Source organism: Ascaphus truei, chromosome 11, assembly GCF_040206685.1.
Source record: "Ascaphus truei isolate aAscTru1 chromosome 11, aAscTru1.hap1, whole genome shotgun sequence".
Classification (NCBI taxonomy): Eukaryota; Metazoa; Chordata; class Amphibia; order Anura; family Ascaphidae; genus Ascaphus; species Ascaphus truei.
Window position 1 is genome coordinate 32,982,805 of NC_134493.1, and position 27,977 is coordinate 33,010,781.

General features: G+C 46.5%; 1 protein-coding gene across 4 annotated transcripts in view; it reads right to left on the minus strand.

Annotated features, from left to right (window-relative positions):
* Positions 1-13,946: 13,946 nt before the first annotated feature.
* PDPK1 (3-phosphoinositide dependent protein kinase 1) overlaps positions 13,947-27,977 on the minus strand; it is a 41,349-nt gene continuing 27,318 nt past the window's right edge. For 3 of the 4 annotated variants that reach the window (XM_075565542.1, XM_075565545.1, XM_075565546.1), the window contains 9 exons: positions 26,506-26,581; positions 25,898-25,966; positions 25,313-25,409; positions 23,188-23,361; positions 23,050-23,100; positions 22,656-22,873; positions 16,517-16,574; positions 15,748-15,900; positions 13,947-15,397 (listed from right to left, as the gene is read on the minus strand). In XM_075565542.1, the coding sequence (XP_075421657.1) occupies positions 15,284-15,397; positions 15,748-15,900; positions 16,517-16,574; positions 22,656-22,873; positions 23,050-23,100; positions 23,188-23,361; positions 25,313-25,409; positions 25,898-25,966; positions 26,506-26,581 (1,010 nt within the window). In that variant the 3' untranslated portion in view covers positions 13,947-15,283. The remainder of the gene's footprint in view (positions 15,398-15,747; positions 15,901-16,516; positions 16,575-22,655; positions 22,874-23,049; positions 23,101-23,187; positions 23,362-25,312; positions 25,410-25,897; positions 25,967-26,505; positions 26,582-27,977) is intronic. The other variant, XM_075565543.1, reaches the window with a different exon arrangement.

The window sequence follows — 27,977 nt, forward strand, 5'->3', positions numbered from 1 at the left end:
CAGAGGGTGGGGGAGAGAAAGAGAGACAGCATGGGGAGAGAAAGAGAGACAGCATGGGGAGAGAAAGAGAGACAGCATGGGGAGAGAAAGAGAGACAGCATGGGGAGAGAACGAGAGACAGCATGGTGAGAGAAATAGAGACAGCATGGGGAGAGAGAGTGACAGCATGGGGAGAGAGAGTGACTGCATGGGGAGAGAGAGTGACTGCATGGGGAGAGAGAGTGACAGCATGGGGAGAGAGAGTGACAGCATTGGGAGAGAGTATGGGAAGAGAGAGTGACAGCATGGGGGGAGAGAGAGTGACAGCATGGGGGGAGAGTGAGTGACAGCATGGGGAGAGAGAGTGACTGCATGGGGAGAGAGAGTGACTGCATGGGGAGAGAAGGTGACAGCATGGGGAGAGAAGGTGACAGCATGGGGAGAGAAGGTGACAGCATGGGGAGAGAAGGTGACAGCTGGGGGGGAGAGAGAGAGATAGCATGGGGAGAGAAAGAGAGACAGCGTGGGGAGAGAAAGAGTGACAGCATGGGGAGAGAGTGACAGCATGGGGAGAGAGAGTGACAGCATGGGGAGAGAGAGTGACAGCATGGGGAGAGAGAGTGATAGCATGGAGAGAGAGAGTGACAGCATGGAGAGAGAGTGGCAGCATGGAGAGAGAGAGTGACAGCATGGAGAGAGAGAGTGAAAGCATGGAGAGAGTGACAGCATGGAGAGAGAGAGTGGCAGCATGGGGAGAGAGAGTGACAGCATGGGGAGAGAGAAACAGCATGGGGGGAGAAAGAGAGAGAGAGAGAGACAGCATGGGGAGAGAGAAAAAGACACAGCATGGGGAGAGAGGGTCAGAGAGACACAGCATGGGGAGAGAGACAGAGAGACACAGCATGGGAGAGAAAGAGCATGGGGAGGCAGACACAGCATGGGGAGAGAGACAGAGAGACACAGAATGGGGAGAGAGAGAGAGCATGGGGAGACAGAGAGACACAGCATGGGGAGACTGACAAAGCCTGGGGAGAGAGAGAGAGACAACATGGGGAGAGGGAGAGACAGCATCGGGAGAGGGACGGACACAGCATGGGGAGAGAGACGGACACAGCATGGGGAGAGAGACGGACACACAGAATGGGGAGAGGGATGGACACACAGAATGGGGAGAGGGACGGACACACAGAATGGGGAGAGGGACGGACACACAGCATGGGGAGAACGGACACACAGCATGGGGAGAGAGACGGACACACAGCATGGGGAGAACGGACACACAGCATGGGGAGAGGGACGGACACACAGCATGGGGAGAGGGACGGACACACAGAATGGGGAGAAGGACGGACACACAGAATGGGGAGAGGGACAGACACACAGAATGGAGAGAGGGACGGGCACACAGAATGGGGAGAGGGAGAGACACACAGAATGGGGAGAGGGACAGACACACAGAATGGGGCGAGGGACGGACACAGCATGGGGAGAGGGACGGACACACAGAATGGGGAGAGGGACGGACACACAGAATGGGGAGAGGGACGGACACAGAATGGGGAGAGGGACAGACACACAGAATGGGGAGAGGGACGGACACACAGAATGGAGAGAGGGACGGACACACAGAATGGGGAGAGGGACGGACACACAGAATGGGGAGAGGGACGGACACACAGAATGGAGAGAGGGACGGACACACAGAATGGGGAGAGGGACGGACACACAGAATGGAGAGAGGGACGGACACAGAATGGGGAGAGGGACGGACACAGAGAATGGGGAGAGGGACGGACACAGCATGGGGAGAGGGACGGACACACAGAATGGGGAGAGGGACGGACACACAGAATGGGGAGAGGGAGAGACACAGAATGGGGAGAGGGACGGACACAGCATGGAGAGAGGGACGGACACACAGAATGAGGAGAGGGAGAGACACACAGAATGGAGAGAGGGACAGACACACAGAATGGGGAGAGGGACGGACACACAGAATGGGGAGAGGGACGGACACACAGAATGGGGAGAGGGACAGACACACAGAATGGGGAAAGGGAAAGACACACAGAATGGGGAGAGGGACAGACACACAGAATGGGGAGAGGGAGAGACACACAGAATGGGGAGAGGGAGAGACACAGAGAATGGGGAGAGGGACGGACACACAGAATGGAGAGAGGGACGGACACACAGAATGGGGAGAGGGACAGACACACAGAATGGGGAGAGGGACAGACACACAGAATGGGGAGAGGGACAGACACACAGAATGGGGAGAGGGACGGACACACAGAATGGGGAGAGGGACGGACACACAGAGTGGGGAGAGGGACGGACACACAGAATGGAGAGAGGGACAGACACACAGAATGGGGAGAGGGACGGACACACAGAATGGGGAGAGGGACAGACACACAGAATGGGGAGAGGGACGGACACACAGAATGGGGAGAGGGACGGACACACAGAATGGGGAGAGGGACAGACACACAGAATGGGGAGAGGGACGGACACACAGAATGGGGAGAGGGACGGACACAGAATGGGGAGAGGGACGGACACACAGAATGGGGAGAGAGACGGACACACAGAATGGAGAGAGGGACGGACACACAGAATGGGGAGAGGGACGGACACACAGAATGGGGAGAGGGAGAGACACAGAGAATGGGGAGAGGGACGGACACAGAATGGGGAGAGGGAGTGACACAGAGAATGGGGAGAGAGACGGACACAGAATGGGGAGAGGGACGGACACAGAATGGGGAGAGGGACGGACACACAGAATGGGGAGAGGGAGAGACACAGAGAATGGGGAGAGGGAGAGACACAGAGAATGGGGAGAGGGACGGATACACAGAATGGGGGAGAGGGAGCGACACAGAATGGGAAAGAGAGATAGAGATTGGGGGAGAGAGAGACAGAGATTGGGAGAGAGACCGAGACAGAGAATGGGGGAGAGAGGGACAGAGAAGGGGAGAGAGGGACAGAGAAGGGGAGAGAGGGACAGAGAAGGGGAGAGAGAGAGAGAGAGAGAGAGAGACACACACACAGAATGGGGGAGAGGGATACACAGAGAGAATGGGGAAGAGAGATACAGACACAGAGAATGGGGGAGAGAGAGACACAGATAATAGGGGGAGAGACCTAGAGAATGGGGAGAGAGACAGAATGGGAAGGGTGGAACGAGAATGGAGGGGTGGGAACGAAAATGGAGGGATTGGGGGGGGACGAGAATTGGGGTGTGTGTGTGAGGATGAGGGACAGTGAGTGGTGGAGAGACATAAAGGGGACATAAAGCGCAGTTGGTGATGTCATTTGTTTTATAAATATTTTTTTTAATGTGTCCTGGTTTTTACTTTTGTAAATCTTGTCACCCGACCTCTATACACACAAACACACACTGCAGGACCCACCTCTATACACACAAACACACACTGCAGCCCCCACCTCTGTACACACAAACACACACTGCACGGCCCACCTCAATACACACAAACACACACTGCAGGGCCCACCTCTGTACACACACACAAACACACACTGCAGGGCCCACCTCCACACACACAAACACACTGCAGGGCCCACCTTTATACACACAAACACACACTGGAGCCAGGGTTACCACCTTCTATTGAAGGCTAACCCAGAGATAACATTTTTTAGATCTTTTTATTATATACTAGCTGAGAGCCCCGGCGTTGCCCGGGATGTTTGTGGTGTGGGGGTGGCATTTGGGTGGGGAGTGGTCCACGCGGCCCATGTGCGGTGGTACTGCTGCTGTGGCTGTACTGATGGTGATTGTATCGGTGTGCTGATTTGGGAGGGTTTGGTGCTGATGTGGGGGTGCGGATGTGGGTGTGCCGATAGGGGAGGTGCGAAGGTGCCAATGTGTGGGTGCTGATGGTGTTGATGGGGGCTGGGAATGGCGGGGAGCCGAGAATGGCAGTGTGCTGGGGGGGCATGGGATACCGGTGTGCTGATGTGGTGGTGCTGGGGATAGTGTGTGTGTGTGTGTGTATACGTGTGTGTGTGTGTATACACACGTGTGTGTGTATACACACGTGTGTGTATACATGTGTGTATACATGTTTGTGTGTGTGTATACATGTTTGTGTGTATACATTGTATGTGTGTGTGTGTGTGTGTGTGTGTGTGTGTGTGTGTATAAGTGTGTGTGTATACATGTGTGTGTGTATGTGTACATGTGTGTATGTCTACGTGTGTGTGTGTGTACATTTGTGTGTGTATACATGTGTGTGTATACATGTTTGTGTGTATACATGTTTGTGTGTGTGTGTATACATGTGTGTGTGTGTATACACATGTGTGTATACACAGGTGTGTGTATACACAGGTGTGTGTATACACAGGTGTGTGTATACATTGTGTGTGTGTATACAAGTGTGTGTATACATGTGTGTGTGTATACATGTATGTGTGTGTGTGGGTATACATGTGTGTGTGTGTATACATGTGTGTGTGTGTGTGTATACATGTGTGTGTGTATACATGATGTGTATGTATACGTGTGTGTGTGTGTGTGTATACGTGTGTGTGTGTGTGTGTGTGTGTGTGTGTATGTCTACATGTGTGTGTGTATGACTCCATGTGTGTGTGTGTACGTGTACATGTGTGTGAGTATACATGTACATGTGTGTGTGTGTACGTGTCTACGTGTACGTGTGTGTGTCTACGTGTGTGTGTGTCTACGTGTGTGTGTCTACGTGTGTCTGTGTGTGTCTACGTGTGTGTGTCTACGTGTGTGTGTGTACGTGTGTGTGTGTACGTGTGTGTGCGTGTCTACGTGTGTGTGCGTGTCTACGTGTGTGTGCGTGTCTACGTGTGTGTGCGTGTCTACGTGTGTGTGCATGTGTACGTGTCTACGTGTGTGCGTGTCTACGTGTGTGTGCCTACGTGTGTCTGCATGTCTACGTGTGTCTGTGTGTCTGTGTGTCTGCGTGTCTACGTGTGTCTGCGTGTCTACGTGTGTGTGCGTGTCTACGTGTGTCTGCGTGTGTTTACGTGTACCTGCGTGTCTACGTGTGCCTGCGTGTCTACGTGTGCCTGCGTGTGTACGTGTGCCTGCGTGTATACGTGTGCCTGCGTGTATACGTGTGTCTGCGTGTATACTTGTGTGTATATACGTGTGTGTACACGTGTGTGTATACGTGTGTGTGTATACGTGTGTGTACAGGTGTGTGTGCGTGTGTGTGTCTACGTGTGTGTACATGTGTGTGTATACGTGTGTCTACATGTGTGTGTGTGTGTATACGTGTGCCTACGTGTGTGTGTGTATACGTGTGTCTACGTGTGTGTGTACGTGTGTATACGTGTGTCTACGTGTGTGTGTACGTGTGTATACGTGTGTGTGTATGTGTGTATACGTGTGTGTGTATACGTGTGTGTGTGTGTATATATGTGTGTGTATACATGTGTATACGTGTGTCTGTGTGTATACGTGTGTCTGTGTGTATACGTGTGTGTGTATACGTGTGTCTGTGTGTATACGTGTGTCTGTGTGTATACGTGTGTGTGTATACGTGTGTGTGTGTATACGTGTGTCTGTGTGTATACGTGTGTCTGCTGTGTGTATACGTGTGTCTGTGTGTATACGTGTGTCCGTATAGGTGTCTGTATAGGTGTGTGTGTGTGTGTGTGTCTACGTGTGTGTGTGTGTCTACGTGTGTGTGTGTGTCTACGTGTGTGTGTGTGTGTGTGTGTGTATGTCTACGTGTGTGTGTGTGTGCCTACATGTGTGATCTACATCTGTGTGTGTGTGTCTACATGTGTGTCTACATGTGTGTGTGTCTACATGTGTGTGTGTGTGTGTGTGTGTGTCTTATGTATAGAGATATATATAGTGTGTGTGTGTGTGTGTGTACGGAGGGATCAGGCTGGAGATGAAGGAATGTGTGTGGGGGGGAGCTGCATACATTACAGTCGGCAGCATCTTCCTCGTGCAGGCCGGGAGACGGACCCTGCAGTCATCTGGTACGGAGGGGCTGGGATCGGACGGGAGCCGGACAGAGGGCATGTGGAGGGGGGTGGGGGGGAAGCTGCAGGGAGAGCAGCACGGGGCATGTGGAGGGGGGAGGGGTGAGAGCAGCACGGGGCATGTGGAGGGGGGGAGAGCAGCATGGGGCATGTGGAGGGGGGGTAAGCAGCACGGGGCATGTGGAGGGGGGTGAGCAGCACGGGGCATGTGGAGGGGGGTGAGCAGCACGGGGCATGTGGAGGGGGGGTGAGCAGCATGGGGCATGTGTGGGGTCCCTCCTGCAAGGCTGGCGGGAGCCCCCCCGCTGGCCTCCGCCTCGAGGTGAGGCGGTGCCGAGGAGCGTTGCAGGTGGCGCCGGGTAGGCTGGGCTTTGCTGTGAGGGGGGGTGGGAGAGGTGAGGCAGTGCCGAGGAGCGTGCGGCGAGGCCCGTGGGTATGCTGCCTCACCCATCCAGCCGCTGCCTCACCCATCCGGCCGCTGCCTCACCCATCCGGCCGCTCCCACGTGGATGTGAGGCAGGAGGCAGCGTGTTGTGGCTGCTCCCCCGCTGTTTCCCCCGCTGACTGTAGCGGCGCCGGGGTGTGAGCTTGGGGGGGGGGGAGTGTGAGCTTGGGGGGGGTTGAGCTTGGGGGGGGGGTGAGGTGTGTGTGTGTGACACTATGTGTGTGTGACACTGTGTGTGTGTGTGTGACACTGTGTGTCCTTTGGCCCGTCACTCCGCCTCAGGCCAATGAGAGGTGACGTCACGTAATGCCCATTGCCATAACAACAAGCCGCTCCGTGACATCACACGGCATCATGTTGACATGACTACGGGACGCATTATGGCGCCGAGGCATCAAGTGATGCCACATTGTCATGGCAACATGTCATCGCCTGATGTCAGTGTCTCATTGTCATGGCAACGGGTGCGTCACAAATTTGTTTTATAAATAATTTTTTAATGTGTCGCGGTTTTTCATTTTGAAAATCTGGTCACCCTATTGGATGTCCCAGAATAAAGAGAAAAACTCAACGGTGACCATGTGGTTCCTTAGTCTCCAGCCCTTTAATGTCACTGTGGGACACAGGGCCGGTCTGAGACAGGGAAATGCTGATGGGATTTCTGGGGTGCGCGGCTTGATGTCCATGGTCACTCACCCCAGTAGGGATGAGCTGGGGGAGGATATGTGAGAGGAAAGGTGGTGAAGTTGTAGAGGGGAGGTATATACCTCCTGCTTTTGCAAACTATACCTGGCCTTACTAAGGGTTAAAGGTCCCGGGGGGGGGGGGGTTTGCAAATGAAGCCAGGTGCAGATCACCTCTCCTTAATTAGGAGTGTAAGAAAGGTCAGGCTGGGTCAGTTCTCCCCTGTCCCCTTATATCAGCTAAGGCCAGGTCCCCGCTGTGGCGGACGCTGCAGGGACAAGAGCCGCCCCACAATGGGACCGGGCCCGCTGCGAGGGGGAAGCGCCGCACTGCGCAGACAAACTCCTGCTCTCAAGAAAATTGAGATCAGGAGTTGCAATGGTACGCTAGGCCACGTCCCCCAGTGGTTCAGCCAATGAGGGCGAACCTGCCGGGTGACGTCACGGCCGCGCCCCGTCACTCCCCAGTCTTGCCCCCCCCCGTCTTTCCCCCTGCAGCTCTCTGCAGACCGGGGGACTCGGCTGCACGCGCCGCCAGCCTCGCAAGCAGCGGGGCCGCAGCCTAAGGCTACGCTTATAGTGCCGGCGACGGTCGCTGGAAAATCAAATAGAGATGACTTCCAGCGATCACGACCAATCCGTCTCACCGTTGCATCGCTCTTACTATAAGCGCACGCGCCGGCAGTAATGCATTTGTTTTGCCGTGACGTCGCTGTCGTCGTCGCCGGCACTTTAAGCGCAGCCTAAGGCTAAGGCCCCGCTGCACGGCTGCCTTGCTTGCCGGTGGCGCGTGCAATTCACTGCACCGCGATCTGCAGTGAATTTTTTCCGGGGGTGGCGGGGGAGGGATGGCCAAAATGGGTGGGGGGGCACGGCCATGACATGAGGGTTCGGGACCATCACGCAGCCCTTCAGTCCCTCAGCCCCTCACACACACAGGCACTCACACACACACACAGGCACACACACACACACACACGGGGGGAATCGGAAGGGGGATCAGAGCAGAGGGGGGAAATCACCAGGGGGGGTGATCGGAGCAGAGGGGGGAATCGGATTGGCTGCTTTACGTCATGTGACGCTGCACTCGCCGAAACAACGAGCTCCTTGTAGCTCCGGCTGGCTGACGTGTCACAGCACTCAATCAGCCTCGCCGGAAGGAGCCAGCGGGGACATCCAGAACGGGGGCAAGCAGCTGGTGGACCGCGGCCGCATGTGCCGCCGGCCGCAGTGGGACGAAAGTCTAAGGCCTGGTCCCCGCTGGCTATTGCAGCGCCCGCTGTGGCGGACGCTGCAGGGACGAGAGCCCTCCCCTCAATGGCGCCTTGCCCGCTGCGAGGGGGGCCGCAGCGCTGTGGCGAGAGTTGCTCCTGCGCTCAATAGAATTGAAAGCAGGACTCGCAACAGAGCGCTAAGCCACGCCCCCCGCGGTTCAGCCAACAAGGGCGAACCTGCCGGGTGACATCATGGCCGCGCCCCGTCACTCCCCCGCTCACTGCAGACCGGGGAATCGGCTGCACGCGCCGCCAGTCTCGCGGGCGCGCGTGCACCGGAGGCACTGCGGCCTGAGCCTAAGAGCTGGATGCTACAGACAGGCACTGGCCTGCAACAGGTTTGGTTTATGATATCTGTGTTTTATTGTTTGGTAAGTGGGAAAGCCACCCAAAGATAGCTAGAGAATTGCTGTCTAGTTAATGCTCAGATAGAGCTAGGATTTATTTTGATTTTTGTTTGTCTTGATTTTGTCTGCTGGAGTGACAAAGAAAATAAAGCCTTTAAACCAGAGCTGGATGGTCCTGTGACTGTGCTTACCCTAAAAGACAGTGGGATTTAAGGTTCCAAGACAAGAACCCTTCAGCCAAAAAGGGTATTTTGTCATAGTGTATACCGGTATTACCTCTCTGGGCGTGTATGTGTATACCGGTATTACTTCTCTGGGTGTGTATGTGTATACCGGTATTACCTCTCTGGGTGTGTATGTGTATACCGGTATTACCCCTCTGGGCGTGTATGTGTATACCGGGATTACTTCTCTGGGTGTGTGTGTGTATACTGGTATTACCTCTCTGGGTGTGTGTGTGTATACGGGTATTACATCTCTGGGTGTGTATGGGTAGGGTGGCCATTTGTCCCCCTTTTGCCGGGACAGTCCTGTTTTTTTGTGTCCTGTCCCTGATTTGTCCCGGGTTTTGGCCCTGGTCCCGGTATGCGGCGGTGAGGAGGATGCCGTGCGAGAGCAGGTAAGTTTTTTTCCATGTTGAATGAATGGTTGCCGGGGGGCGGGACTTAGAATGCCAGCCGGGCCGCAGGGGATTGGCTGCAAGTCATAGAGTGCCGGGGGCGGGACTTCCGCTTCCTTCTGCAGAGCACACGTGGTGTGTGTCTCTTCCCGCTCCTGGCTCCTCTGTCGGCTGTGCAGTGTCTCCCCCCTTCTGCCCGCCCGGGGTGATAGGAGGTGGGTTTTTGTGCATTTGGCTCCTGTCCTGGCGCTCCCCTCCCCCCCCCCTGGGTCCTCTTGGTGCGGGGGCGGGCAGTGGTGGCTGCGCGGTGTCCCCCCATTCTGCCCCGGGAACCCGTGGCTGCCCACCCGGGGTGATAGGCTGGCCACCAGGGGAGGCGGGGGGGCGGCAGTTTGTACCTCTGCGTCCCAGCGCTCCCACCCCTCCCCCTTGGTGCGGGAGATGGGCGCAGTGGGGGGGTTGCACGGGGAGGCGGGGAGCCGCCTGCTCGTGGCTGCCTGTCTGTACTCCACTGTGTATGTGTGTGTATCAGTCTGTGTGTGTGTGTGTGTATCAGTGTGTGTGTGTACCAGTGTGTGTTTGTATGTGTACCAGTGTGTGTGTGTCTGTATCAGTCTGTGTGTGTACCAGTGTGTGTGTGTCTGTATCAGTCTGTGTGTGTATCAGTGTGTGTGTGTGTATCAGTGTGTATCAGTGTGTGTGTGTATCAGTGTGTGTGTGTGTGTGTATCAGTGTGTATCAGTGTGTGTGTGTGTGTGTGTGTGTGTGTCAGTGGGGTTGTGTGTGTGTGTGTCAGTGGGGTTGTGGGTGTGTGTCTCCCTCTTTCCCCGTCTCCCTCCCTCTCTCACCCTCCATGTCTTATCTTAACTGCCATATACCTACACCGAAGTAACCTATCCTGCTTTCTTCCAGATCTGACTCAAGCTTCACACAGGAGACATCGGAAGACAGGTAGGGAACACCTCCCCTCTAGTATAGTACCTTGAGGGACTGCGGATCAGGTAAAATACCAGGCGGGATTGCTGCTTTAGAAATTGTGAAGAGGGGGCATCCTGACACTGGTTAAGTGGTTCAAAATCATTCAGCTCTGGCTTTTTTTTTTTTTTTTTTTGTTCGATTAGTGAGGTACACACACACACGCACACGCAACAAGGACTAATTGTAGTAAAGTACAAGTATAATACAATAAATAAACTGTTATGTAAAAAATAAATAAAAAAATGTCCAGGTTTTTCATTTTCAAAATCTGGTCACCCTAACTCTGTTGTGCAGTGACGACAGCGAGAGACACACACACACACACACACACACACCTAAATTATACACTAAATGCACACCAGTTCAACACGGTACAAGTTCACTAATTTAGGCTACTAAATTGTTTTGCATACACGCGCTTTTTTTCTGCAGAACTCCAACCTAGGGTTATTGCATTTAAGTTTTTATAATACGGAACACCGAAATCCAGTATGAAAGTGCAACATCACAATGAGTGATGAAAGATTTGCATATGCTTCGAGCTGAATGCTATCTCTTGCTTTTGGTTTGATCATCTCTGCTCTTGGGAGGACGGTGGAAGACATACACTGAACTAACAAGTAGCAGTTAAAAAAAAAAAAAAAAAGAGTAATGCCTGTAGGGTCAGGTGTCATGGTATATTAATTGTTTGTTCTTGTATAGCGCTGCTAGTTTTACGTAGCGCTTTACAGAGACATTTTGCAGACAGTTCCTGCCCCGTAGAGCTTAAAATCTGTTTTTTGTTTTGGTGCCTGAGGCACAGGGAGATAAAGTGATTTGTCCAAGGTCACAAGGACCTGATACCATGAATTGAACCAGGTTCCCCTGCTTAAAACTCAGTGCCAGTCAGTGTCTTTACTCACTGAGCCACTCCAGATGACCAGGTCGTCTCCTAACTGTATTATTTTAATAGTTTAGTAAGACGATCTCTACTGGAAAAGGTAACTACATATTTATGACTGATTTCATTTTAGTAATTTGAAATTCAGGCATTGCATGTCAAGGCACTAAAATACTAGACAAGTAAGACTCCCAACCTTTCTGGGACAAGTCAATGCAAATAAGGCAGGGGTGTGCAAACTATTTCAGCTGCCCCCCTTATTTCTTATGCCGGCATCATTTGACACCGTGGCATTGCGTCACACCAAGCCTCTGAATCCCTCCCTTCCACCCCAAAAATCTCACGCACCCCAGTTTGTTTTGTTAGCAAACCTGTTGGTTTTATTTACCAACTAGGGTGGCTTTAGTCCAGAGAATATGCATACAAATAATGGACATATAAAGCAGCAATCTGCACTGCCTGACCCTTTTTTTTTAATTTTGTGTCCGAGTGTAGGACCATCACTGTTGAAACGTTTAAAGGAGCAATCCATGCAATATCCTACATGTGTTTTTGTAAATAAATCAGTTGCGTAGTATTAGATACCAACTACATTCATTTTTTTTAAATTCAACTCAATGCCATTTTTAATATACTGAGCATCCTTTGATTTCTATAGCAGGCTTTAGCACACTTCCCCAGCAGTGCAAGATCTTTGCAACACTTTCCGGTTTGTGATAATTTGTTGCCAATGTTCCCAGCAGTTTGAGCTGCAAACTAACAATAGATAATGTTACCGTAGTAATATCAGAATACATTGTAGCTGCCGAGTTACGCTGACTGAAGGATTGATTGAAACTGAAAGGCCGCCATTTAGTGAACCCTGGGAACTATGATCTTTGCTGATCAATCACGGGAGAACAAATCGATTACTTTTATTGAAAATGTATTATCCAAGCTAGCAATCAAAGGCTGTGTGTGTAATATATATTTAAAAAAAAAAAAAAAAAGATATATTCAGAAAGAATTTTTGAATTCAACTAGTAGATACACTGAGCAAGCGCTTACGTTTTGAGAATATATATATATATATATATATATATATATATATAATGTCAAAACGTAAGCGCTTGCTCAGTGTATCCACTAGTTGAATGAAAAAAAAGTGTGTGTGTGTGTATATATATATATATATATATATATATATATATATAGCAACTGTAAATATTCCTGTATATTCATTTGCATGTCTTAGACAGGTCTGCAACCCTGTTATATGTGTGTGTGTGTGTGTGTGTGTGTGTGTGTGTGTGTGTGTGTGTGTGTGTGTGTGTGTGTGTGTGTGTGTGTGTGTGTGTGTGTGTATATATATATATATATATATATATATATATATAAAGTGTGTGTGTGTGTGTGTATAAGTGTGTGTATGTTTTTTTTTTTTTAGAAGTGCTGCTTGGATTGCCTCTCAATGCAGTTCAAATACTTTAGATTTAGCCCTTATGTTGAACTGTTGATCAAACTTCTATAAAAATGAAATCCTGTTATTAAAATGCAAAGAAATAAGGAAACAGACAACTTGTACACCTATAACCCTACATGCTTTTTATTACAAGACTAAAATCGAGCATATGTGAAAAATTCCTCATTCAGTAACTACATCTAGGAGCACAAATATTTGGAAAGAAGAATAAAGATTCATTAAATTATGAGAAAATATGATTAAATCATTGACCAAATAGAAAATTTATATAATAAAGCCAGAAAAAAAAAGTTGTAAAATATAGTTTACAATAATTATTCACATTCAAGGCTGTACATCAAATACATACAACAATGTGGCCCGAACATGAATTCAATCCAAATAATTCATATATTAGAATTTAAATAACACAGACTGAACTAGAGGCCAACAATTAGCCAGCAAATAACCTTATACAAGAATAAAAATACAAAAGTGAATATCCTATCATTGCATTATTTGTTTCTGTTTTCATAAGTTTTTTTTCCGTTTTTTAAGCTTTGCCTGTACATCACAGTTACAGTCAGCTACAAACCAGGTAGAGAATCACACACACGTTAATATCCGACTGCCACCAGCCTGAAAGAAAGCTAAAGTACTACTATCAAACTCTTTTTTTTTTTTTAAATTCTATCCGTTATTAGATACAGCAGTACTAAACGCTGCCACCAATTAATGCATGTAGTCGACATCATATTAAACCTAGCACATGGTCATTATAAGAGGCTTTTCAACAGTAATATTTTCCACATACATAGCCATTCAAGCAGACAGACAGACTTGAGTACTAGTTGGGTCACAGAATAAACTGTTGTTTTTTGTAAATTTTTATGTATAGCTAATTTTTCATTGAGATGTGTGCAAGGTAAGTGTGCGTTCCTTCACGCAACATACTCATCAACTGAAGCGCTTTGCCCAACTACCAACAGGAGGCTTGTACCAGGGCAACATTACTGTAGTTAGCTTGCCTTGCGCTTCAGTGCCACCTACTATTCCAGGTTTTAAAAAAAAAGTGGGTTAGTAAGTGTCACTATTGCTTTATAGTAATTAGAAATTAACTGAAGTTCTAGAAGTGCGTGTGTGATTTTTCCCTATAGGGCAGAAACTGAGGGGGCAATTAAGCATATTTACCATCTGCTTCGCCCATACAGCATTGATCACGAGCTCCCTTATTACCAGATTCATAGCACACACACATGTTAACACCCGACTAGTTTAAGTTTTCTAGCACAGACTAGGCTTTTTTTTTTTTTTCCTTTTCTCTTTTAATCACAGAAATGTTTTTTGACCACAAAATAGATGCAAATTAATAAACCAACATCTTGGCTATGACTTAAGTACCATAAATGTTTTCCAACATTAAACTTTTCCTGGTCTGTGATCAGTTTTGTGGCCCAGTATAATTGTTTTAAAAACAGTTTTTTTTTTTTTTGTAAGGATTGAAATAGCAGCAGGTACATATCACATGTTAAGCTGATGGATGACGCAGCTCTATGCTAAGACATCTCTCCATAGGCATATCTAATTGTATGCAGTACAACATTGCAGTTTTTGTTTCCTTTCCAGAATAAATGTTTGTCCTATTAAGCCACAAGTGCACGAATTTGGTGGATAATTAGGACTCGCATTTCCTCTCCAATTTGAGTGATGCTGAAACGTCCATCAACTACCGATTTTAGTCAGTATGTATTAAACGTTTACTTTTGAAACCGAGGTTTATTAAAAATAAAAAAAACAATAAAAGAATGGAGTTAAGGCATTTTGCTTGAATATTATATTTAAGATTAAAATGTTAAATATTGATATATTCAGTGCCATGGTCAAAATTCTGTTTCTCTTGCAGCCTGCTTCTCATTGACCCAATGACCCAAATTTCATGTACTAACACGAGTAGAAGTACCATGGATATCCTGGAACAAGGAGATTAGAAGTTTGCAAAGGTGCTTTTGACCTTACTGAATGTGCCACATACCAAAGAAAGCAAGAGGAAGAAAAACAACAACAATAAAAAAACACAACACAGGTGATCCTTACAACTTCACATCGTAATTAACCTCTTGTGCTACTGGACATGACAGCGATATGTTGCTGCTTCTCCAACAGCAAAGGGGTTCAAAAACTCCCTGATAAAAATGCAGAATTTTTTTTGATAAATCAGAACAAAAAAAATGAATAATAATAATTAAAAGAAAAAAAACGGAAAGACCCACGGACTGTGTGAAAGTGTGTGCGTAAAAGGATCTGTGTTTCTATTGATTGTACGTTAAGCTGGCATAGCAAGGCCTACCCACTAGTTTGCAGCAGATATAGAGCTGATGTGCACAAAAGCAAGATCTTCACTGCAACGATATGCATGTTGTAACAATATAAGCACAGAGAGTAAGCAAAGCAACCCTGAATTCCATATATGTTCTTTTTTTTTTGTTTTGTTAATTTCTGACATATGCTTTCCCGTGGAGATGGTGTCTAAATGATTGGAGAAAGTTCTTCTGTTCTGCTATGTAAAGCTCATCTGTTGAATCAGGAAGTTTCTAGCAGCTAGAGGGGAAGCGTGGCGGAGAATTGGGACGAGTGCTGCTATATGCCGCTGTTCTGAAGGTTCTGGTATTTGTGCCGCCACACTTCTTGGATCTTTTTGCACCATTTATGAGCGTATCCGCTAGGGTCCATCAGATAATATGTTCTGTTGGGCTACAAATTAAAAGCAAGGATGTTAACAAAAGAAAACACATGGCAAATAATTCTCTTTGGGAAGTCTGCTAAACTTCCTACATTGTACTCCATTGCTGCTAAAAAGACCAGCAATGCATTACAATGTGCTAATAACACCAATAACAGCAAGCCTGCCTACCCATCATACCCATTTCCAGCTATATACATATAGCTGGAAATGTCATTAAATGACAAGATTGCTACAAAGTATACACAGCAATACATGCAAGTAATGAAAAACTAAACTCGAACAGCGGATTATTTGCTCAGAAAATCTTTAAATTGATTAAATAATTGACTACACTTTCATAATAAAAACAGATACTCACTGTGTGAACGAAAAAGGTTTTGAAATTCTTAGCCTCCGGGCGCAGTTCCTGTGACCAGGGAATTTGTCCTTTCAGCACTTTATTTACAGGATCCACATAATACAAATGTGGCCCCTCTGTGAGGAGCAGCTGGCGCCGTCGTGCAAACAACCCCTAAGGACAGAGTATCATTTGTTGAAAACCATTTGAAATGACTAAGATGCAGAATTACAAGGTTTTCACTTCTGTATTACAGACCCTTGGAAAATAATTATCGTTTGCACGTTTATTTTCCACCCTGCGGCACATACTGTACGCCATTAGAATTCTAATTTGGAAAATTGATCATATATAATAATACTTGGGACTACTGTGAATAAGCAAAGGTGCTTCATCACTTTATTTTTAAAAACCCTTCAGAATGCCTCACAGTTGTAGCGCCAATGAACGCAGCATGAAACATTGTGTGCTTTTTGTCAAAGTATCTCAAGAATCAGGCGGTCCCGGAGCAGAAACTAATGCGGTTCAGCTCCGCAGCCGCCCTGCTTCCCACCTACAACAACAAAAAAACCCAAGCGGGAACGCACCTTTACGCTTTCGTGACCACATTCAAAAAATTAAACATCTTGATTTATTAAAAAAAAAAATACTAAAGTTGTACATAACACGTTACATTAGCAAGTACATTTTCTTCATTGCAACTCCAGTGGCAAGTTTAGTGTGACACCACTCACGTGAAAATTAAGCTGGCCGACATTCAAAATATACAGTAAAAGAAATATACACTTACCTTTCTTTTATCTACGGGACCCATTTTCAGTATTAAATTATTTTCTACAAACTGGTGCCTAAAGAACAAAGACAACAAACATTATTTGTCAATGGTTCATGCAGCAAAGTGTAAGACTGAATATTTAAGTAAGAAAATGGTCTCAATGTATTACTACTATTCTTGCCGACAAAGAGTGTCAACAATGCACAGAAGGAAAGCATAATTACTGATATTTTATTTATAAAGCACCAACACACTCCACAGTGTGGTACAACAGGGGAAAAAAGTGATATTCTACATCATGGGTGCAAAAAAAGAAAAATGTGCCTACAGCGCTAGTGCAATGAATAAATAGTGTAAAATAAACACTATTAGGGTGTACCAAAATATCATATCTATAAGATAGGCTGCCAGGACAAATGAGATCAATACAAATCACACACAGATAAAAAACAAAAAATAGTCCGGCGCCTAAAACAAATCCAAGGTATATACTGTAGTAGAAAAACCTGACCATATACAATGTCCAGTCCTGTTGAACTGGGGGTCTTCAGATGGATCTTGAAGGTTGTCTCACAATATGTGGAGGAAAAAAAAAACAGAGACCAATCATAGTGTATAGCTATAAAACTGTTGATAGGACAAACAATACAAACTAGACAAAAACACTAAACTCCCAACAGACCAACTGACACTAAACAACACCTATTGAAAAATTGAAAACCTACTTAAGTAGGTTTTCTTTTTTCCCCTACCGGAACGGAGTTCTCACGTCATCACTCCCTGTATACAATCTAATTATTTTTATGTGTATTTTATTAAATTAGTCATTTTTGGCTCATCAATAGGTGGTTTAGTTTAGTGTCAGTTGGTCTGTTGGGAGTTTAGTGTTTGTTTGTCTAGTTTGTATGGTTTGTCCCATCAACAGTTTTATAGCTATACACTATGATTGGTCTCTGTTTTTTCCTCAACATATTGTGACACAACCTTCAAGATCCATCTGAAGACCCCCAGTTCAACAGGACTGGACATTGTTTATGGTCAGGGTTTCTACTATATACCTTGGATTTGTATTAGACGCCGGACTATTTTTTGTTTTTTTATCTACATCAGGGGTGGCAAACTCCAGTCCTCAAGGGCCATCAACAGGTCAGGTTTTCAGGATATCCCTGCTTCAGCACAGGTAATGCAGTCGAAGACTGGTTGTCATCGACAAATGGAGTTGGTCACCCCTTGTCTACATTAATAGAATGACAAACCAAACAAGCGCAAACAGATACAGAAGTTAATGAGGGCTCTGATCCTCAGAGCTTACAATCTAGAGCAGTGGTGCGCAAACTGGGGGGTGCGAGACTGACTGCGGGGGGGCGCGGGGACTACAGAGGCCCCGCGCGCTTCCCGAAGGCACTTAAAGTGCCGGGGGAGCAGCGAAGGCCTCTGAAAACCTTACTGACCTTGACTCCGGCGGCTTCTTACACGCGTCGCCATGGCAACATGCCGTCATGACGCCGGAGCCGAGGTAAGCGGGGGTGAGGGGGGCGCAGAGAAAAAAAATTGCGCCCCCCAGATCTAGAGGATTGAGGGTGGGAGGCTGAGGGGAGACGTGAGAAAGTACTTTTTCACAGAGAGGGTGGTGGATTTGTGGAAGAGATTCCCAGCAGAGAGAGTAGGGGCCAATACGGAAACACATGGGCTGGACATAAGGCTAAATGCTAAATACAAAAGAAAGCCATGGGTCATATAGGGTCTGAGGTTTTACAGCAGACAGGAGAATGGGCCAATTGGTTCTGATCTGCCATCAAATTCTGTTTCTAGATGGTGAATAGCCAAAGAATGATTCAAAGTCTAACTCCTTTTCCTTCTGAATGAGTCCAACCAAGTGTTAAAAAAAAAACCTTTTTTATACCCCCCCCACCCCCCCAAATAATTTCCAGGGTGGATATGGTCTATAAAAATAAATATATCAAGTCAACATTTCAGAACTACCTATGCTTTTGTAGTATACCTGCTCTAATTACACACGTGTATTTAAAACAGCAATCCAGACCACAAAATGTTTATAGTACTCGAACCCGAGGGGTGCTGGGAGCAGTTTGAAGCATTCCGTTTTAAATACGGCTGCTGCAGTCATCCAATAGAAAGCCGCAATGTCATCCGTTGCAGCTTCTTATTGGCTTGCGGTCTGACAGCCATTGTAATTCCCAGGATGGAGAGGAGAACACAGCATCTCAAACTAAGTGAACCGGGGGTCCTCGGAGCGGAAAATGGAGCGAATACATGTATTTATCTGCGTTGACTCAAAGGCGGACAGACGCCTGATGGGTCTCCCCATGAGCTGCCCCCTCTGCACAGGACCAGCGTGCTAAGGGTTAACATTTGCTAGTACTATGTGGAACGTCAACCCCACCCACTGGAATGTGGAGCCAAGAGGACAAAGGACTTTGAATTCACAGCTGCATTCAATCTGATCCTCTTCAGTGTACATCCGCGTTGCCACAAAGGCAGACAGCCTTTGGCATAGCCAAAGGGCAGCGAAAAGGGTGTGAGCCGTTTGCTGATGATAAAGCTTCTCTATTTCATACTGAAACTCACCAGCCCTTTTATTCCCTGTATGCAATTTTCCAACTCTATCTTTCCATGAAATGTCTGAATTGACTGTATAACCCTGTTCTTTTAATGTAACCATGTATTGTTATAACTCTGTGCCCAGGACATACTTGAAAATGAGGGGCAACTCTCAATGTATTACTTCCTGGTAAAACATTTTATAAATAAATCAAAAACAAATGATTAATAGTTCCTGAATGTTACACACACAATACTGAACTTACACATTCAAAACGTATCTAAAACCTGTCGCTTTTTCCTCCGCAATATTACAAAGATACACCCTTTCCTCTGTTGCTCGACTGCTTAAACTTTGACACTGGCCCTCATTCTCTCCCGTCTCGACTACTGTAACCTCCTGCTGTCCGGCCTTCCTGCCTCTCACCTGTCTCCCCTACAATCTATCCTAAACGCGGCTGCCAGAATCACTGTACTTTCCTAAATCTGTCTCAGCGTCTCCCCTGCTGAAATCCCTCTCCTGGCTTCCTATCAAATTCTGCATCTCGCACTCAATTCTCCTCCTCACTTTTAAAGCTTTACACCAGGCCTGCCCAACTCGTAAAGTGAGAAGGGCCGAACTGCTCCAAGGAAAAAAAATTTGGGCCGCACGGGTTAAATCCTCATCATCATCTCTCCTCCAGCACCTCTCCATCATCATCATCCTCATCTCCCCCAGAACCCCTCACTATCAACCTTTATGATACTCCCCATCTATCTTTCATACCCCCATCTCTCCCCCTCACCCATACAATACCACCCTCCACATCAAAAACACAATACCCCCTCCACATCCCCCCAGCCCATTTCATGCCAGCAGCCCCCCCCCCCCAAGTCAGCATCCCCCCCATGTCTCTCTTCCCTCAATATAACACTCTCTCCCACTCCCCTAAATCACACCCTCTCCCCCTCCTCTCAATGACACTCTCCCCCTCCCCTCAATATGACACTCTCCCCCTCCCCTCAATATGACACTCTCTCCCCCTCCCCTCAATATGACACTCTCCCCCTCCCCTCAATATGACACTCTCTCCCCCTCCCCTCAATTTGACACACTCTCCCCCTACCCTAAATCACACCCTCTCCCCCTCCTCTCAATATGACTCTCTCCCCCTCCCCTCAATATGACACACTCTCCCCCTCCCCTCAATATGACACTCTCCCCCTCCCCTCAATATGGCACTCTCTCCCCCTCCCCTCAATATGACACTCTCTCTCCCTCCCCTCAATATGACATTCTCTCTCCCTCCCCTCAATATGACACTCTCTCTCCCTCCCCTCAATATGACACTCTCTCTCTCCCTCCCCTCAATATGACACTCTCTCTCTCCCTCCCCTCAATATGACTCTCTCCCCCTCCCCTCAATTTGACACACTCTCCCCCTCCCCTAAATCACACCCTCTCCCCCTCCTCTCAATATGACTCTCTCCCCCTCCCCTCAATATGACACACTATCCCCCTCCCCTCAATATGACACTCTCTCTCCCCCTCCCCTCAATATGACACACTCTCTCCCCCTCCCCTCAATATGACACTCTCTCTCTCTCCCTCCCCTCAATATGACACTCTCTCCCTCCCCTCAATATGACACTCTCTCTCTCCCCTCAATATGACACTCTCTCTCTCCCCTCAATATGACACTCTCTCTCCCCTCAATATGACACTCTCTCTCCCTCCCCTCAATATGACTCTCTCCCCCTCCCCTCAATATGACACACTCTCCCCCTCCCCTCAATATGACACACTCTCCCCCTCCCCTCAATATGACACACTCTCCCCCTCCCCTCAATATGACACACTCTCCCCCTCCCCTCAATATGACTCTCCCCCTCCCCTCAATATGACACTCTCCCCCTCCCCTAAATCACACCCTCTCCCCCTCCCCTCAATATGACACTCTCTCTCTCTCCCTCCCCTCAATATGACACTCTCTCTCCCCTCAATATGACACTCTCTCTCTCCCCTCAATATGACACTCTCTCTCCCCTCAATATGACACTCTCTCTCCCCTCAATATGACTCTCTCTCTCCCCTCAATATGACACTCTCTCCCCGTCCCCTCAATATGACACTCTCCCCCTCCCCTCAATATAACACACTCTTCCCCTCCCCTCAATATAACACTCTCCCCTCCCCTCAATATGACACTCTCTCTCCTCAATATGACACTCTCTCTCTCCCTCTCTTCAATATGACACTCTTCCCCTCCCCTAAATGACACTCTCTCCCCCTCCTCTCAATATGACACTCTTTCCCCCTCTCCTCAATATGACACTCTCTCCCCCCTGCAACTCACATCATACCCCCCCTGCACCTCACATAACTTCCCCCCCCTGCACCTCACATGTCAGCAGCCCCCCCCTCACATGCCAGCAGCCCACCCCCCCCTCACATGCCAGCAGCCCACCCCCCCTCACATGTCAGCAGCCCACCCCCCCTTCACATGTCAGCAGCCCACCCCCCCCTCACATGTCAGCAGCCCACCCCCCTCACATGTCAGCAGCCCACCCCCCCTCACATGTCAGCAGCCCACCCCCCCCTCACATGTCAGCAGCCCACCCCCCCTCACATGCCAGCAGCCCACTCCCCCTCACATGTCAGCAGCCCACTCCACCTCACATGTCAGCACCCCCCCCCTCACATTGGTGAGGAGGGGGGGGGGGCGTTGGAGGAGGGGAGGGGGATGAATCGCCGCCATTTATTTTTTTTAAATTTATTTATAACTGGCGCCCGGCCGGAGTCACCGCGGGCTACACAGAGAGGCCAGGTGGGCCGCATGCGGCCCGCGGGCCGTATGTTGTGCAGCCCTGCTTTACACTCTTCTGCCCCTCCTTACATCTCAGCCCTAATTTCTCGCTATGCACCATCCTGACTCTTGCGATCTGCTCAAGGATGTCTTCTCTCTGCCCCTTTTGTATCTAAAGCCCTCTCCCGCCTTAAACCTTTCGCACTGACTGCCCCACACCTCTGGAATGCCCTTCCCCTCAGTACCCCACTAGCACCCTCTCTATCCACCTTTAAGATTCACCTTAAAAACACACCTGCTTAACGAAGCATACGAGTAGCTCCGCAGTTAATACTATACACCTGTTACATAAAGCTTGGCCCCCTGCAGACGCACTTACCAGAACGCCCTCCTACTGTCTCTGTACGTTCTCCCTGTCTACCAATTCAATTGTTAGCTCTTCAGAGCAGGGACTCCTCTTCCTAAATGTTAATTTTTATGTCTGAAGCACTTATTCCCATGATCTGTTATTTGTATTTGTTATTTATATGAGTGTCACGTGTTTACTACTGTGAAGCGCTATGTACATTAATGGCGCTATATAAATAAAGACATACATACATACTAATGAAGCTCAGTACGAGTATGTGTAACATTCAGGAACTGTTACACCTACTAGACCACCCACTCACTCTGAAGAACCCATGCTTCACTACCTGTATCTCGAACCAGTTCCATAAACCAAATCTGCTACGCAAGTATGTAGGGACATTGAAAAGACACATACTTTCTTAGTTCAGTGGTATTTACATCGTATTTTCTCTTACCATTGGTTTCCTCCAACTTGCTTCTCCAGCAGTAGCCGTTTCTCTTCCTCAGAGAACTGAAGGTCGAGCTCAAACGAATTATTATCAATGTCATGAATGTATTGCTCTATGTTACTGCCGGACCTCTGGGGCGGAGCAGCTTCTGGCGCCGGCAGTGAATGGGAAGATGCTGAAGACGCCACTTGCATGCACCCAAACTGACTCAAGAGGTCATCATACTATAAACAGAAATAAAAAGGACACTTTAAAAGACGTGCAACAACAATTTCAGTTTGGGTTTCTTTGTTTTGGGGAAAAAAAATAAATTATAAATCGCAAAAAATATATAAACTAGAACCGGTAGCAATATGTATCTGGACAAATAAAAGGCTGTACTTTCCAACTAAAAATCTACCTTAATTTCTCTGGTTGAGAGAATTAATTCTGTGGACGACTTGCATCTATTCTGCAATGACAGTGCAAGTCCTGCATAGTTATTACTAGAGCGGCATCGGACTGCAATGTAGAGACATGACGCAGCAGAATAACTTACATTTCCATAGCAGTCCTCGTCGTCTTCCGACATCGCTGGTAAATACGCTGTGAGTTTCGGAGGTGTTTGAAGGTGCAGATCCTCCCACGTAATGCTCTCAAAGAACGGATGTGCCTCAAGAGGTCCAAAGCCTCCAAATTCTTCACAGCCCAATCGCTGAATAGGATCTAGAACCTAAAGGCAAAAGAGAGATAGTGAAAACAAGAACTATTGGGATTAATAACCCATTACATGAGGAAAATGCACTCTACAGTAATTACACTCATTGTGCATTGGCTTAATTTTCTGAGAAAAAGGCAAAGTATAAAAGACTTGTACCCGCCTCCCCACCACTAAAATTACTATTTGACATGCAATTTGTATCCTTCACTGTTTGAGCAGCATTATACAGGCATACCCCGGTTTAAGGACACTCACTTTAAGTACACTCGTGAGTAAGGACATAGCGCCCAATAGGAAAACGGCAGCTTGCGCATGCGCCTGTCAGCACATCCTGAACAGCAATACCGGCTCCCTACCTGTACCGAAGCTGTGCGCAAGCGGGGAGCCTATAGAGCCTGTTACAAATGGGTTATTTACATCAGTTATACACGTATATGATGACTGCAGTACAGTACATGCATCAATAAGTGGAAAAAAGGTAGTGCTTCACTTTAAATACATTTTCACTTTACATACATGCTCTGGTGCCATTGCGTACGTTAATGCGGGGTATGCCTGTATACAGTAATACTGTCCAGCTGACCAATCCGTGAACTACTAAAAATGCAATAAAAAACAAAATTCTCCATAAAGAACATTGTCTATTGGATGTTTTTTTTTGTTTATTATTTAGGATATAATTTTGTTTACTTTTTACAAGTAAATCAGTACACAATAAGGCTTGTAATATAGTTACGATTGGGCTTAACTTATAGCATCATTTGCTGCCCATTGTAAGCCTCTTAGTAGGCTCAGAATGACACGTTGTGTCAATAAAGCTTTGTTATTGTGACACGCAGCATAACCAATCAGAGCTTCTGCACAAAGGAGCAGTAAGCTGATTGGATAGTGGGCCGTGACGTCACAGGTTTGGCGCGAACAGGGTCTGTATTTGGCGCGAACAGGGTCTGTACAGGGTGTCTAATGCCCTAATATACATCTTGATAAAGGGCACACGGCCCGAAACGCGTAGGTGTGTTTTTTTGAGCTCTTTAGGGGTTATGTTGTATCCAGATGAAGATTAAAGGATTAGTTTTACTGTGAGCCTCCTCCTGTCTTTTTGGCAGTGCTCTGCCTTTCTCCATTTGTTTCTCCTGTTTGCTCTTGGTGGATTTGCACGCCGTTTGGAACCGCAAGTGGACCGCACAGAGGAACTGGGAACCTAACAGTGAGTTACCCTTGTGGATTTATATACTGTACTTAGCTTTAGTAGTGACATTATTTGTACTATACATGTGTGCTAGAAAGCACTAGGTACTAGTCACCTATCCCCTGCCAGGGATGCTGTATTTATATCCTATACAGTGAATGGTCCAAGCGGAGATTTATATCTTATGAAAAGGATTCTGGTTTTGAAGCGCTGGCCACCTCTATCCGTAATATAGTGGGCGCGCTTGCTGCGCCGTGCGTACGGCACTTATAATTGGCTGTGGTTTGCCAACCTTTCTATAATAGGGCCGCACACGCACATAAGTGAGTGTGGAGCCGACCGACAGCTGGGAAGACAGGGAAAAGTACATTTTTGCGCCGCTACCATGTATGTATGTATGAACATTGCACAATAAAAAGACAGACCGTACACACAAAAAATGTGTGTCACGTGCACGCATATTTGCACATGCGCTTGCGCGCCCGCACATACTATAGAACAAGCCTAAGGTTATGTTAGGTGCCTAACACAATCTAATCAGATGCAGGACAAAGATAAAAAATACTACAGTTGTGTTATAATGTCTATTTCACTTCTATAAGTAATACTGCTTTTAAAAAGAAGAAAATAAAAAATACCCAACAGTTGGTCGCTGTCTCCTCTTTGCTAATGCATTTAGGTCAATATAAGCAAATACCCTGACTTAGAAGGGGATACAAAAATGTCATTTTCCTACTTAAATTAATAAAAAAAGCAATGCCAAGTAATAATTACCAGAATCTTTTCCACGAGGTCTTTTGCCTTTGGGAAGAATTTTTCTGGGAAATCATATTCCAGCTTTATAATCTTCTGAAATATGAGATATTCATTTCTGTAAGAAAAGAAAAACATATTAAAAAGTGTTAAAACCAACCATTTTACATATTCGACCGGTATAGTACACGAAAAACATAGGTTCGAATGTTCCTTTTAATCTATCGGCTGCCTCGCTTTCTACAACCCATAAACCCATGGCATTCTCTGCCATTGCTAGCAGCATCATTTGTTGTAGAGGGTAATTAAAAATGTATTTAAACCAATTGCCTTCATCATTTGATTAATATGTGCATCACATTTACCCTCCCAAACTTATTGTGTATTGCTCCATAATATCGCTCCCAAAATCCGTTGATCTAGTGGACTGTAAAGCAGCTAAAACAGATAGACTACATATTAATCCTTTGGTGTTGAGACATATTTGACAATAGACTATTAGCATTAGTGAAAGGCACTACTGCCGTGTCCTTCGCTTGATACACAACACCTTGTGTACTATTTGAAGACAATGCAGAGACAAAATAATGCAGTGTTAGTTCTTACCCTGCTCGGAAAGGAGGTAATCCTGCTACCAGTTGATATATGATACAACCAAGTGCCCATAAGTCAGAACTTTGATTAAAAAGAGGGGGAGAAAAAAACAAAACAAAAAAAAACAGGTGAAACATTTCAGCTACAATCCATGCAGCATATTTCAATGAAGCTAACATCTTGCTGTGACTTCTATCAATAAGCAACACTTAACATTTTCCTATTTAACTAGATATGCCAATTCTGCAAGATCACAGTGATACAGGAGTATCGATTAATCAGCAAAATACGTTGAAGGCCTCTCTGTGGCAGACAAGGGATTAATAATTTCGAATGTTAAGATTTAGTGGGAGGATGGAGAGTTATGTGGCAAGGAATGTGCCCCAGCAGCTATAAGGCTACGCTATTGTGCCGGCGACGGCCGCTGGAAAATCAAATAGAGATGACTTCCAGCGATCGCAACCAATCCGTCGCGTCGCACTTACTATAAGCGCACGTAACGGCGGCAATGCATTTGTTTTGCCGCAACGTCGCGTTGCTTTCGCCGGCACTATAAGCGCAGTCATAAGTGGTTAAAACAGAGAGACGGACTTCCATACTGCAGCCAATAGAACGCTTACCTTTTACAAGCTGATTTCTCGGTTAACAATTCGGGCGACACATATTGTGCGGTTCCTACAAATGAATTTGCTCTTGCTGCAAGCAGAAAAAGAGGGGAAATTAATTACAACACCCAAAACACCTCCTGGCATTTCCTATCTAATGTCACCCCCATGATGCCAGGTCACCATTTCTCTGTACCACTCCACAATAAAATGACAAAAAGTGTATGTCATGAAAAATGACAAAGTATTAAGCATTTTAATAAGCCTGGCGCAGAGGTTCGAGTTAGTTGCAAATTGTCTTAAACACACATGAATTGTTTTTATGGCAAGTCTAACCACTGACCATGCCTAGTTTTATGTGGTTGTCCAGAAAATGAGGATATAAATATAGATAGATATAGATGTAGGGAGCGTGATGCTGGCGAAAAAATTGTCCATACATATGTGGAAAAAAACAAAAAAGTGAATCCCTGCGCTTCTCCCATTGGCCTAACAATATATGGTGAAAAATATACATAGTGAAACCCAAGTCTGTAAGACAAAGGAGACTTTTGGTTGCATCTTTTGATCAAATCATGACAAGCCTGCTCACCAACGTCAAGGTAAGTCTCAGTAGCAGGTCCCTATGCTAAATGCATAAACATTCTAGTGAATTATGTGAAATATGCCCTAACGGGGTTATTAAACAATGCATATGTTTCTGTGACTTAGTGTACTTACAAACTGGTATATACCAGTAAAGATACTCACATATAGGCAAGTCTTAAGCCACTTACTACTTGTGAAGTGGAAAGTGACATATAAAAGTGAAATTGCAGGGACCTTACTTGAAAAATATATAGAGGAAGGTAGAATGGCCTAAAAAGGTCAAGTTGTGCGCCTTGCACTACACCAATGAAGATAAGGGGAACCAATAAATTGTGAATGTGTGGTGACGGAACAAAAACTGCAATAAAGGGTGCGGAGGTGGTGCTGGCAGGGATGGGGTTAATGATGAGCAAAGAAAAGAAAGCTCCCTATTAGCCGCACAAGAGAACACCTATACCTATATTAAAAATTACTATTTATTGATAAATGATTAAAATATATTTATTGCAGCAAAAAACTAACGTGAACCAAAGTGATTAAAATAAATTAAAAAACGGAGGAGGTAACTATATGCCTTGTTCAAACTAACAGTGTATGCTAGGAATAACTATTTTGAATCAGTGTCCCACTGCTATATGATTATACTAACAGTGGTAGTTATACCAATACAGTTCTATGTAGTTTGAGGACTACACCTAAATGGAGAGTATAGCTTAATATAGTGTGTGCGCTCAAAATAATGTGGTATATTTGTTGAGCCAGCTAATGCTAATATACGGATATATACACACACATATATACCAGACCAACAGGTTCAAAGGTAAATGAACCTAGAGGTCTGTCATGATTAGCAAACAGCTATTTCAAGATCACAAAGTATGTGTCTTGTACTCGGAACC